General features: G+C 34.6%; 1 protein-coding gene across 9 annotated transcripts in view; it reads left to right on the plus strand.

The window, feature by feature from the left end:
* The window catches only part of Dmd (dystrophin), a 2,040,854-nt gene that overhangs the window by 609,781 nt on the left and 1,417,288 nt on the right, over positions 1–13,785 (plus strand). For all 9 annotated transcript variants that reach the window (XM_070040660.1, XM_070040663.1, XM_070040664.1 and 6 more), the window contains one exon: positions 328–509. In XM_070040660.1, the coding sequence (XP_069896761.1) occupies positions 328–509 (182 nt within the window). The remainder of the gene's footprint in view (positions 1–327; positions 510–13,785) is intronic.

Here is a 13,785-nt window from a genome sequence, read left to right on the forward strand (position 1 = left end):
GAGAGATGGGTAGACAAATGAAAGGGAGAATTTAGTTAAGAATTTATTGTTAATATCACTAAATTAAGAAAAAGGAAGGGAAGGTTGGGCTGAAGGTTATGAGAATGCTGACGGAGGTGACACTGAGCAAGATGCATTGTATTCATAAACTGTTTTGTAATATGGCACCTCTTTTTAACAAGTATTAAAAATAATAAAAAATTAAAAATAAAAAGTAAAGGGAGCGCATATTTAAAAGCACTGCAGATTTAAGACTTCAAAAAAAGTGTAACTCACAATGATTTACCTAAGGTGTTGATTATAACTGTGAACTTTTTTCTGTGTCAGGGATATATGATGGATTTGACATCACATCAGGGAAGGGTTGGTAATATTCTACAACTGGGAAGTCGACTGATTGGATCAGGAAAATTATCAGAAGATGAAGAAACTGAAGTACAAGAACAAATGAATCTCCTAAATTCCAGATGGGAATGCCTCAGGGTAGCTAGTATGGAAAAACAAAGCAAGTAAGTGTTTTAAATTAATGAAAATAGAACATTTATCTGGGCATAGTAGCATATACCTCTAACACCAGCTATGTGAGAGATTGAGGCAGTAGTATTGTGAGTTTAAGGGCAACCTGAACTGTATAGTGAGATTTCGTCTCAAAAGATACCAAGTTTTAGAACATTACTATTATTTTGGTACAATTAGATAATGTGACTCCTAGTGGTTCCTAATGCATGCAACTTTTCTTTATGGGACATTAATGTCATTAACATTTTAGGTTTCACTTTCATTATTGAAGTATAGATGTAAAGTCAGTAATTTTTTTATCTGGAGAACTAAGCTTTAAAATTCTTATGCTTTTGTCACAAATAATATTTTCTATTCTTTCTTTAAAAATTAAAATGCAAAAGTATGTACAGGAAATTATATACATAAAATCATGTGTTAGCACTAGGTGACAGGAAACTTTCTATGCCTCAAAAATATTAAAGAGTTATTCATCAGTTAATGGAAATTCTCTTAAAAAAACTTTCTCAGCTGTGTTTGGCAATCCTTATTCAAGTATATAATTGGATTTGAATGATTTTGATAGTATATGTATATATATGTGTGTGTGTGTTAACTTTATGAAGAGATGAGCTTTTAAGACATTTCTGAATATAGTGTATTTCTTACAAAAGTAACAAGCAGATTTCATTATTCTAGATGTGTTGGCTTTGATTTACATTGTTAGGTATGTGTATTCATGTAGAGCCTATTGAGACAAGATAGATTTATTTTTAAATGAAAAGAAATGAAGTGCCAACTGTGGCTTTGAATACATTAAACTAAAGAATTTGTCCAAGTGCCTTAAGTTTACTTAGCTATTATTTATGAAGATTAAAAGCTTTAAAATAGGACCAAAGAAACTCATTAGATATGCTGAAAGGATTGCTATTCCAGTACTAAATTATATTGCGACAATAGAGAGGGAGATAACACATTTTTAAGCTCATGGTTTTTCAAAGGATGAGTAAGATATGTAAGACAGAATTTTCACAACTGTATCTAGAAGAAACTAGTCTATATATATTGACATCTTTCTCCTGCTGACATCATTGTGATGATTGCAACTCACCCTAAAGGTGAACGTTGTACTAGTTATAACTATTGGATTTGCTTTCTGTTCCCAGTACCCACAGGATAACTTATTTGCTGTATCCATTTATCATCATGGATCATAAGATACAGAGCTGCCTAGTTGTGGTCAGATTCCCGCAGGCTGTAGGCTAGAGCTTCCATTTGCTTTGATCTGTGCAACTTAACTACAGTAACCCCATAAAAAATAGAAAGTTAAAAACAAGTTTTCTTTTAAAGTACTCTTCCCCTAGTCACACTCGGGTCTTTATTTGTATACTCTACTTTTCAATCTTCTTCTGAATTTCCTTTTTCTGAACAGGACCAATGAATTGCCATTCAGTAAATTCTAACTTGAAATGAGTTGCAAGAAATGTACATGCAAACTGAAATTAAAATTCCAAGTCTTTTGTCTGTTACTATAACTTTTTAAAAGTTTCTTTTAAAAATTCCCTTGTTATGTAACATTAAATGACAAATGACAATGTACCTAAGCACATATGTATATGTATAATTTCCTCACTCCCACACCATTGAAGAATGGGAAGCCTAAAATCACAATATTAGTACTTATCCAAGATTAGCATAAAATCACTTTGTCCTTAGGGGATATTTGAGGACTTCTGTTTGTATTGAAGCTTTTAAAATGATTATCAAGAAGTCTAGGCCAACCTATTAGTCAGTACAGCTTTTGACAAAATATCTTATGGAGTTTCAAAAGTGACACATTAAGAAGCCAAGTCCCAATAGTCCAGGCGTGTAAGCCTAGCTACTCAGGAAGTCAAGGCCTGGAACATCATGGTTTGAAGCTAGCCCCAGTTAGAAAAGCCTTCAAGGTTTGATCTCTAATTAACTAGCAAAATGACAGACTGGAGACTGGCTTAAGTGATAGAGTGAAAGCCATAAGCAAGGAAGCTGAGCAAGAGTATGAGGCCCTGAGTTCAATTTCCAGTCTTAGCTTAGCTTAGCTTATCTATCTGTATCCATACATTTATTTAACCACCACTCATCTGACATTGGTCAAATAATTAATAAATATCTAACAGTATGTGGAAGTTAAAATGGGAGAATTACATTTAAACAAGAAAATGCCAGTGTTGGAGTGGAATTCCTAAGAATAAGCTAAATGACCCTTGTTTTGTTTTATACTATATATTACCAAGCGGGTGGTGATAGGTAAGGGGAAAAAAGCAAAAGTTAAAATTTCCAACTGTGGAAGTACAAGGAGATAACTGGCATTGGGACAACAACTTTTCTTTTCTATGAATAAACTAATTAATTTGATTGAAAAATGCAACCTGCAGAGAGCAAAAGAGATTTACTGACATTTCTACAAGGACTCATAAAGATAAGCACAGCAAGTTCCATCAACTTCTCTGATAATTGTGGTTAGAACATGCAGGGGGAAACTAAAACCTTTGTGATGGTAAGGGAAAAAATAAAAGCAAATCAGTAAAGAGGCCAAGTGAAGTTATGTTCTGGTTTACATCAGCACGAACAGAGATATGAATAGTATTTGAGTGAAAACAAATGCCATAACATGCAAAATCATGGTGAACTGCCAACCACATTTTGACTACGCTGAAAAAATGTGTCTAATACATCTGCTTCATCTTTATTCCCCCCAAATCTTGATTGTTGCGATCTTGAAATATAATATATGAGAACGGATATGGCAATAAAAGTTTTAAACAAATGAGTGGATTGTTCTGTCTCAAGTAAAGTGACTAGCACTTTGCATATGTGAATATATGAATGGAGGGTGAAGAACTGAATTAAATTTTTTTGTTTTTTTTTAATTGTGAAAATACGGTACAGAGGGGTTACAATTACATGAGCAAGGTAATGAGTGCATTTCTTATCAAGCATTGTTGCCTCCTCCTTTGTTTCCCCTTACGATCCCTTCCCATCTTCCACCCACTCTCCCCCCAAACCCGGCCAAAGTTGTAAAGTTCGTTTTTTAGACATAACATCTTGTACATCTCATTGTTGCAATGGGTTCACCTGTATCCCTATTTAAACAACTTGTTTTTTTTTTCCTTCCCCTCCACAAATTTTACCGACATCAAATTCAGTGAAAGCAGGGGTTATACCGTGGGGGAGGGACATACAAAGCAACAAAGAAATCATCTTATAAATATGTTAGAAAGAATAGCAAGAAAGAAAAAAACATTGAATCCTTATTTTGGGGTTCATTGTTCCAATGTTTAAATTAAATTTTTTTCAGGGAACATTTTTTAAATTCATTTATTATAGAGGTGATATACAAAGGGATTACACTTACAGGAGTCAGATAATGAATACATTTCCATTCATAGTGTCTTCTGTTCCCTCACTCTTTCCCAGTCCCTCTCTCCCATCTCTACCCACAAGTTGTATAGTTCACCTTCATCAGTGTCCAGTGAGCTCCACTGCTGCATGTTTTCACTGTTTTTCCCTTGAGTTCTGTACTCTTCCCCCAATCCTTCGAATCCTACTCTTGAATACACCATACTTAAGGTAAAGAAGAGAGAATCATCAAAATCTGAAAACCAAAAAAAAAAAAAAAAAAAAACAAGGAAGGGAGGAAAAGAAAAGAAGTCTCTTGTTTCCCTATTTTGGGGTTCATTTCAGTATGTATATTATTTTATATAAATATGAAGAAGTGTTTAGGCATTGTACTTTTGTGTTTCTCTCCTAGGAGTATCCACTTTTGGTCTCAGTGTGTGTATCTAGAATCCAGTATAATTTGTCATACCCCAGTGCATTCTAGACCTAACTTGCACATATCAGAGAGAATATGTGCCCTTTGTCTCTCTCTGATATTGGCGCACCTCACTTCACATGATTGTCTTCTGCAAATGACATTATTTTATTCTTTCTAATGGCTGTGTAAAATTCCATTGTGTATAGGTACCCATTTTTTTGATCCACTCCTCTATTGTGGGGCATCTGGGCTGTTTCCATATCTTGGCTATTGTCAATAGCACAGCAATGAACATGGATGTGCAGATGTCCTTATTATATCCTGGGTCATGATATTCAGGGTAGATGCCCAGGAGTGGTTTGGCTGAGTCAAAGGGAAAGTCTATGTTTAGTTTTTCAGGAAACTCCAGACTGCTGTCCAGAGTGGTTGTACTAGTTTATATTCCCAACAACAGTGCAGGGAACACTTTAAAGATGTACAAACTCATACTCTTAATTATATTCTGCATTGCACTTTGGATAAATCATTAACTTACTTTAACTGAATAATGTTGAAGTGGTAATTCATTGAATATCAAAGAGGTTTTAGAGTAGAAGCATCAACATCACTAGTTAAATTGTTAAAAATGCAGATTCTCTGTCAGTTGGATTTAAAGAATCAGAATCTACAATATAAGAAGATTCCAGATGATTGGTTACCAAGTATATTTAAGTTGTAAAAGCACTTACCTAGCTGAAATAATTATAAAATAATACCAATCCATATTCTTTTGTGAATCTCTACTTACCTATGTTTCATTCCTATTTTTCTATTAATTAAATTGGAACAAATATTTTAAATTCTCAGAAGGACAAAAATGTTCTGGTAATATTTTTTCAAACCTAAATGATAATATTATTATTCAATGGTGATAAGTACAATAGCAAAATTCTGGATCAAGAATATACAATAAAATCCAAGTGCTGGTGGCTAACACCTGTAATCCTAGCTATTCAGGAGACTGAGATCTGGCTGCTGACCTTGTTTTAAAGTGATCCCAGGTAGAAAATTCCAAGACTCCATCTCCAGAAGATTCATCAGAAAGCTGGGCTGGAAACATGGCCTATGTCATAGACACACAGTTGAGCATGGAGGTTGAGCAAGCAAGAGGCCCTGAGTTCAAACCCCAGACACAATTATATATGTATACACACACACATACACACACACACACACACACACACACACATCAGTATTGACTTTGTGTCAACTATTTGTTGCCTGAGAACTTGCAGTTATTAACGTATGATAACATGCCACATTTAGTCAACCTACAATTGGATATGACCATATTTTTTCTAAAAGTAATGAAAATAATTCAGTTAATTGTGGGTAGTCCTTTTTTTGTACTTATTCTATTAATATAAACTATTTTGATTCTTATAGCTTAAATCACAAACAGGAAGCCAACACCCTAGAATTTATTGAAATGAGAGAGTAGCATTTTTGGAACCAATGCTTCCCACATTAAGATAAATAATGATGATTAGTAAATTAAGTTTCTTGTGCATTCATCCATCCAACTGACATTTATTATCTACTACATTCCCAGTACTGCTTTGATAACTGAGACAAACAGATTTCCCTTCATCTTGACCTTACATTTCAGGGGGAGAAGACAGACAAGTAAAAGTATGCACATGATGTGAACAGAAAGCACATGATGTGAACAGAATTGTATGATGGCATCTTATGACATAAAGGAAAAGAATTTGGGGAATGATGTTAAAGAAAGGTTCATTACATGTGTCATTGTAAGTCAGGGAAAGCCTTTCTGATGGGATAATATTTAAACAGTGTAAGCAAAGGGAGAGGATAATTCATGCAGATAGCTCAGACAATGGGAACAAACAAGTGGAAAAGCCCCAAGGCAGGAATAAGCTAGATTTGATGGAAAAACAGTGAGTCCATCTAATCAAAGTTAAAGTAATTGCACACTGGTTGATGAACTAAAATGTATTGAAAGAAAATTAATAGACTGTCTTGACAAGAATTGATTCAATAGACAATGATATTTTTTGTGATACTGGTTTTTGTTTGTTTGTTTGTTTTTGCCTGTCCTGGGGCTTGAACTCGGTCTGGGTGCTTCTTTTCAGCTTCTTTTGCTCAAGGCTAGAGCTCTACCAGTTGAGCCATGGTGCCACTTCTGGCTTTTTTGAGTAGCTTATTGAAAATAAAAATCTCATGAACTTTCCTCCCTGGGCTGGCTTAGAAACTTGATTCTCAGATTTCTGACTTCTGAGTAGTTAGGATTACAGGAGTGAGCCATAGGTGCCTGGCTAATACTAGATTTTTTAATTCAGGGCCTTTTGCATTCTAGGTAGGCATTTTCCTATCTGAACCACGTACATAGCCCAGAAACTGACATTTTTATAATGTTAGTTCTGATATTTCTGACTTGGAAACTGTTTAAACTTTCATCTATAGCTTCTTATGCTTCATTAACAATTATGTTACACAAAGAATGCCTTAATTATGTATTTTGTGCCTATTTATAGCAAGCAGATACTATTAGTGGCAAAATTATTGAAGCTGAGACTGGGCTTCCATTGCCATCTAGACAAATATGATCTCAGAGTGTCAACATTACCATTGATACTGGAGAGAATTTAAACAATCTTCCAATCACTAGATCTTAATAGTTGTCCCTGGATTTTGACCACATCTGTAAGTTTCCCGATTCACTTTGTAAGTATTCAATCAGAGAGACTGAATGGAGCCATGCCCTAATGTAACTGTCACAGGAATCTTTTTCATGTAGCCATGTAGCTTCTTCATTATGTTACTGTTACCATTTTGAATTTATGTTTCAAAATGCAAATGAATTTGTTTATATTTTAGACTTTAATCTTGTTCTGGATAGTTGAGGAATGTTAATAATTAAACTGTTGCCAAGCAATGTGAACAGAGGGAATACAATAGATCAAGAGTACAAGAACAATGACATATTTTTGTTTTTCTCCCAGCATTCTTAATATTTTAAAAAAGGAATGCCTCCTTTCCCATTCTATTATGTGGTCAAATAGACAATAATACATATCTAATTTTGTGTAAAAATTGAAAAGTACTTTTCATTTCTATTTGTTAGAAGGGAAACATTGTGGGTATTTAAAAATATTTATTGTGGGATTGTCTTGTAAAAACTGATTTCCTAATCCGGTTATAGGGTACAGTTTAATAGTAACAATCACAATTAGCAGAAATCTTTGAAAAGCATAAATGATCTCTTCTCATTGTTTCCCATGTTCCAAGGTGCCAATTACCCACTGGTAGGAGAGATTTCACTTTAGGAGAAGGAAGGACACATTAGCTTTAGAAGAAACAATCATGTGAGTCCACTAGACCCTTGTTTTGCTTCATTCCTCAGTGGAAATTCCTATATTAGTATCTAAACTGTTAGACACAAGACACTATCCAGTGCCAATCACTGCCCCTGGGTCTTGTAAAGAATGCCTTGGAGGGAAGAAAATATATTTACTGGTGAAGGAAGGTGCAAGAGACAGAAGACAGTCATTTTGAAATTGAGCATGGCAATAGGGGACATGGGGTGCAGGTTGTAATGGTAAAGCTCACAGATAAAAGAAACATAAATGGTTAACGTTTTATGCAATTCAGGGACATTGCTCCTATTAAGATTCTAGTTTTTAACATGTATTTCATGAGACATTCAAGGAACTTTGATAAATGTTACAAACCTTGGGAAATGAACAGTATTAAAGATTGCTGTCATCAAATCTTCAAACCTCTTTACACATTCTGAATTTATTACTAAAACTTTTCTCTTAAAAGTTCAAAACTTCTCTCCTAATTCAAAGCAATGTTTGCCTTTTTTTGGCCTAGAATATATCATGTTTTCTGAGTTGTCCATTTAATGATATATCATAAATATTTAAAATATCTGGCCATCCATTTTTATATTGTCACTATATGTTTGAGGAAAAATGGGTTTCAAAATTTATTATGCTCTGTATCATTAAAGTAAACCTCATGCTGAGAACAATCTTCTTGACAGTAGCAACTGTAATTTGCATTTCAGTAAGAAGTACAAGTAAAATTATGTATTAATGACGATCTTTTTTATAAAATCCCACCAAATGACCTTTTTCATTCTTCTGTTTTTTGCATAATTATAATCAGTGCCATAAATTAAATGAGAAAAGTCATCTGTAACACATTAACTACAGCACAAGGCAGTATTCCACTCTCACCCTTTCTGTCCTCTTGAGTCATATAAATAGTTATATTTCAATTTAGAAATTGGGGATAATATAATATCCTGCATCAATAAAGCTTATCTTAATATGTCCTTTGTTCTGACATATTTGTCATTCATGTGAATGCCATTCATAGTAAAATTATATTTAAAAGTCTCAAAATTACAAGGTCAAAATTACTATTTTACAGACTATGATTTCTATAATTACTTTATAAATAAACAGCTAACGCCATTACTAGGCATCACAAGCCTTTTGTCTCCATGTCATCTCTATGCATCATATTCATATTAATTCTGATACTCCAGGATGACTACACTGTGCTATCCAAACATTTGCTTCTTGAGATTAACCAAGGACTAAAGTGAAAATGATTGCTGAAAATCAGCACAGTTATTTTCTTGTTCATTAGAATCACTGGCTGGAGTGTTTTAAACAGTATCAATGTTTGAGCTCAATTTCTACAAATTCTGATTGAACCTTTAAGTATGTGGCTGGGGCATCAGTTTGAATCCATCTCTCAGTGATTAGAATCAATACATTGTATCTTGTGTCATTCATTTCTTATATTCACCTCTTTTTGATAGTTTGAATAAAATCTAGACTTAAAATCATCTTAGGTAATAAATTACTTAATAGACAATGAAACCAAAACCAGTGTCTTTATCCTATATTGCAGTGACTATCCAAATGCAGTTATAGTAAAATTATTTTAATTAAATATAGTTGAAATTCAGCTTCTAGGTCACACTAACAATTTTTAAGTGTTCAATTGCTAGTGGCTAACATATCAGAGCATGTGGGTATGGAGAATTTACATATTATAGGATGTTCTGTTGGACATACATAGTTAAACAATAATTGCCTTCCTACATTCTAATAAGGTAAACATTACAGTAAATTTTATGGCTCCGTGGTGGAATATGGAATAAGAAACAAAGTTTTTGACAAACTGTATTCCTTTTATTATTTTTATTTCAACTAGGTCTGATCCAATATATGAAATAGCTGATAAAAGTAGCAGAGCACCAGTGGCTCATTACTGTAATACTAGCTACTAAGGAAGCTGAGATCTGAGAGTCACGGTTCAAAGCCAAGCCCAGGCAGGAAATTCTGTGAGACTCTTATCTCCAGTTAACCACCAGAAAACCAGAAGTGGCACTGTGGCTCAAGTGGTAGAGTATTTGCCTTGAGCTGAAAAGCTGAAGGACAGCACCAAGACCCAGAGTCCAAGCCCCACGTCCGACCAAAAGAAAAATACTATAGCCCCTTACAAGGATATTTGTTTTTGTTTTTGTTTTGTTTTCTTTTTGTTTTTAATTGTGAAAATACAGAGGGGTTACAATTAAATGAGCAAGGTAATGAGTACATTTCTTATCAAGCATTGTTGCCTCCCCCTTTGTTTCCCCTTACCATCCCCCCCCTTCCTCCCCCCTGCAAAGTCGTAAAGTTCTTTTTTGGACAAAAGGTCTTGTACAACTCATTGTTGCAATGGGTCCATCTGTATCCCTATTTAAACAATTTGTTTTTCCCCTTCCACAAATTATACCAACATCAAATACAGTGAAAACAGGGGTTATACAATGGCTATTTGTTTTAACAAAGAACCTAACCCTTACTTCTTTAAGTAATGTACTTTGGACCTAGTTAAAAATACAGAATCAAGCCTACTGATTTTAGATGTGTAGTGTGACATACTTGACTGGTTAAACCTTAAGGATGATTACTATTTATCATCTCAGGTCTCATACACCTGCCCTCCACACTTCTTTTGCTTCTATTTTCCTTTCTAAATAAAAATCAGAGAAAAAACATAATATGAAACCAAGAAAAAGGCAAACTTTTCTTGTCTATGGGTGACAGATACTTATTTGTCAATTGGGCAATGAACCGAATTTGTTTATTTAGATTGTTAGCTGGAAATTTGGAACTTTTTTATTTGTTGGTCATGGGGCTTGAACTCTGGGCCTGGGCTCTGTCTCTCAGCTCTTCAGTTCAAGGCTAGTGTTCTACCACTTGAGCCACAGCACCACTTCCGGTTTTCTGGTAGTTTATTGGGCATGAGTCTTACGGAATTTCTTGCCTGGGCTTGGCTTTGAACGGTGATCCTCAGATCTCAGCCTCCTAAGTAGCTAGGATTACAGCACCTGGCTGGAACTTATTTAAATCATGTTTGTTGATCAGTATCAAAGTAGTAATTTTCATGGATTAAAAAGGCTCAAATATCAGCAAATCATATGACACAAATTCTTCCACACAAATAGTTAAATGTTAAGAGCTTACAATTTGTATGCTGATTTCACAAGTTATTTTGGCAAGTTCTTTCACCTTTCAAGCTTACAGTGTCTTTAGTAATAAAATAACAGTCGTATTATCTACCTTACTTGGTGATAACAATGACCAAATATGATCATTTCATATCTCACAAACATATGTCTGAAGTTATCCCTGGAGTTACTCCTTCTACATTTGGGAAACATATGTCTGAAGTTATCCCTGAAGTTACTCCTTCTACATTTGGGAAAGAGAGTTTTGTGTTGTGAAGTCTCCTAACATCACCTTTTGGAAATATCCCCTAACATTTGTTTATCCCTGTGGCCCAGTGTGGCATTGGGCTATTACTTATTTCTTGCTGCTCACCCATAGGGCTGTGGCCTGTAATTTACCTGTATTTATTGATATTCTTTTCCTCAGAGGCCTCAATGAGGGAAGAAAGCATAGCAACTTTGATTACCTGTTAATTTATTTCGGTAGCCCCATAGAAATCAGTAAGGAAAAATCTCATTGCTTGCATTATTTAAAGAAACAATAATGGAAAAGTATAAAAGATACTGAATGTTATGTTAAAAGTAAATGTCTTTGGGGCTGGGAATGTGGCTCAAGTGGTAGAGTGCAAGCCTTGAGCTGAAGCACTGAGGGACTGCACCCAGGCCCCAGAGTTCAATCCCCATGACTAAGAAAAAATAATAATAATTGTCTCTGTAGTCCAAAGGAAAAGATTGTAAAGTTAAATTATTTAAACTATTTTAACAGGTTCCAACAATGTGAACATCATCTTTTCTTCTAGAGTTTTCTTCTAGAGTTTTCTAGAGTCTTCTAGAGTTTTCCTATTCACAAGTCCATTTTCCTCTTAGAAAAATCATTCTTGTAGCCTTTGCCTTTTGTACCCTTCGAAATGTATCTAAATGTAGTTACGCTGACTTCTCTTGTCATATTATAGCTGAATAGTCTCTAACCTATGTGAACCTGAGGGAGTATAAATTTTTATTTTATTCCTTATAAATAGGAGTTTCCAGCTAGGTACTGGTGGCTCATGTATGTAATCCTAACTACTCGGGAGGCTGAGATCTGAAGATGGTGGTTTGAAGCCAGCCCAGGCAGGAAACTTAGGAGACAGCACCTAGTCCCAGACTTCATGCACCAGATCAGGGGAAAAAAAATATGTGTGTGTATGTTTCTTACATCAATATGGGATTCAGTGAATACTTGCTTAATGGACTGTTCATAGTTTAAATAAATATATTATATATATATATAATTTCAAAGTAATATGTTTATATATAATTATAACATATAATATATATTTATATATAAACATATTACTTTGAAATGGAATTCTTCATTAATACTAACAAGATTTCAAAGTTCCTCAACTGAAAATAATGTGGGATTTTAAAAAATTCTGTATTTGAAATGTGAGATTTTTTTAAGGTTAACACTAAAAAGCTGAGCAGGAAAAAACAACAGAAACAAGAAATATGACTTCAACTAATTTTCATGAAATTTTGTTATCTGTTCAGTTCTCAACACATAGAAGAGCACAATAAATTGAGAGATTTATATATCTTTCTGTGCTGGAATGGTGTTCATTGTCTAACAGTTAAACAGAAACGTTCAGATTTTCCTTTTAGTTAATGGATACTTCATCTCTGTTACCCATAAAAAGAAAATGTCTAATTTTAGTCTGATAAATGAAAGTTCATTCTCATAGAGTTTAGAATTCAGCGTGACTCTAGGTAAATTTGCCTAGAAAATGTTAAAGGCCAATAAATGGTGTAATCTAAATCTTGTTATTACTCAGAGATGTGTGTGTCATGTATGTTTAAATTGTTGATTAATGGGCATTTCTGATAAAGATCCCATTAAGTGTGAGTAATAAATTCTGATTCAAATTTATCTGCCTTATAGAATCAGTACTCAGGCCAAAATTCTTTAAAATGACTTTCACAAGGAATGTTTGCCTTAAAATGGGTATTAGGGCTTCTAACTTCAATCTCAAGTTTTTGTTGAGTTAATGGGTAAAATTATGTAACTCTGTTCCATACACCATAAAGCTAATAGCTGTTAGGGGGAAAAGAATCCACCACTCAGAGACAGCCTCATGTAAAAAGATGGATTTATTGGGGACACAGCACAGACTCGGGAGCTGAAACTGAGACCCCGAATGGCCCAGAAGCTAAGGTTTTTAAAGACAGAATCCATGAGGTCAGATCTGGCCACAAGCAGGTGGCCAATGGGTTTGCAACACACACAAAAGATTGCATAGTCATGACAGGCCACACGCAGGTACCCAATGGAGTTACAGTCTGCCTTATAGTAGCTGCTTAAATTAACCTGCCATTTTGGTCTGAATTGGCACTGGAATTTGGCAGGCAAAGGCGGGGCTTACATTTTGGCGGGCAAAAGGCGGGGCTTTAAGTTTGCCCATCTGCAAACCCCGGAAACAAATAAGGCTGCAGGGTAACTCAGATATTACAATAGTCAAAATATTATTTCATGTCCATAATACTGCAAATGTAATTTAGGAAGTTTAAGATCTGATTTATAGATCTTATGGCTAGGTGGTAAACCATGGTCATTAGAATTTAAATCCACCATTATTTCATGTATCTTGATTGTTTGTGATTTTTGTTTTTGGGGTTTTTAATGTTTGTTTGTTGAAGGGTTGATACTGGGGCTTGAACTGAAGTAATCACATTTGCTAGATAAGTCCCTTACCACAAGAGCCATGCCTCCAGCCCTTGGTAGATAGGAATAAACAACCATGTTTTTCTCTATTTCTGCATAATAATTGATCTCAAACTCAGCTTAAAATAATAGCTTCTTCATCATAGTCCTGTAGATCTCTAATACAGGTAGTGCTGAAGGCAGGGTTATCATTTTGTTTCCAGTGCTATAACAGGAGTTATTTTTTGAACTGTTTTCAGCTGGATGTTCAAAATGAAATAGCATTTCATC

The sequence above is a fragment of the Dipodomys merriami genome, unplaced genomic scaffold (genome assembly GCF_024711535.1).
Source record: "Dipodomys merriami isolate MVZ:Mamm:240054 unplaced genomic scaffold, mDipMer1.0.p SCAF_3, whole genome shotgun sequence".
NCBI lineage: Eukaryota > Metazoa > Chordata > Mammalia > Rodentia > Heteromyidae > Dipodomys > Dipodomys merriami.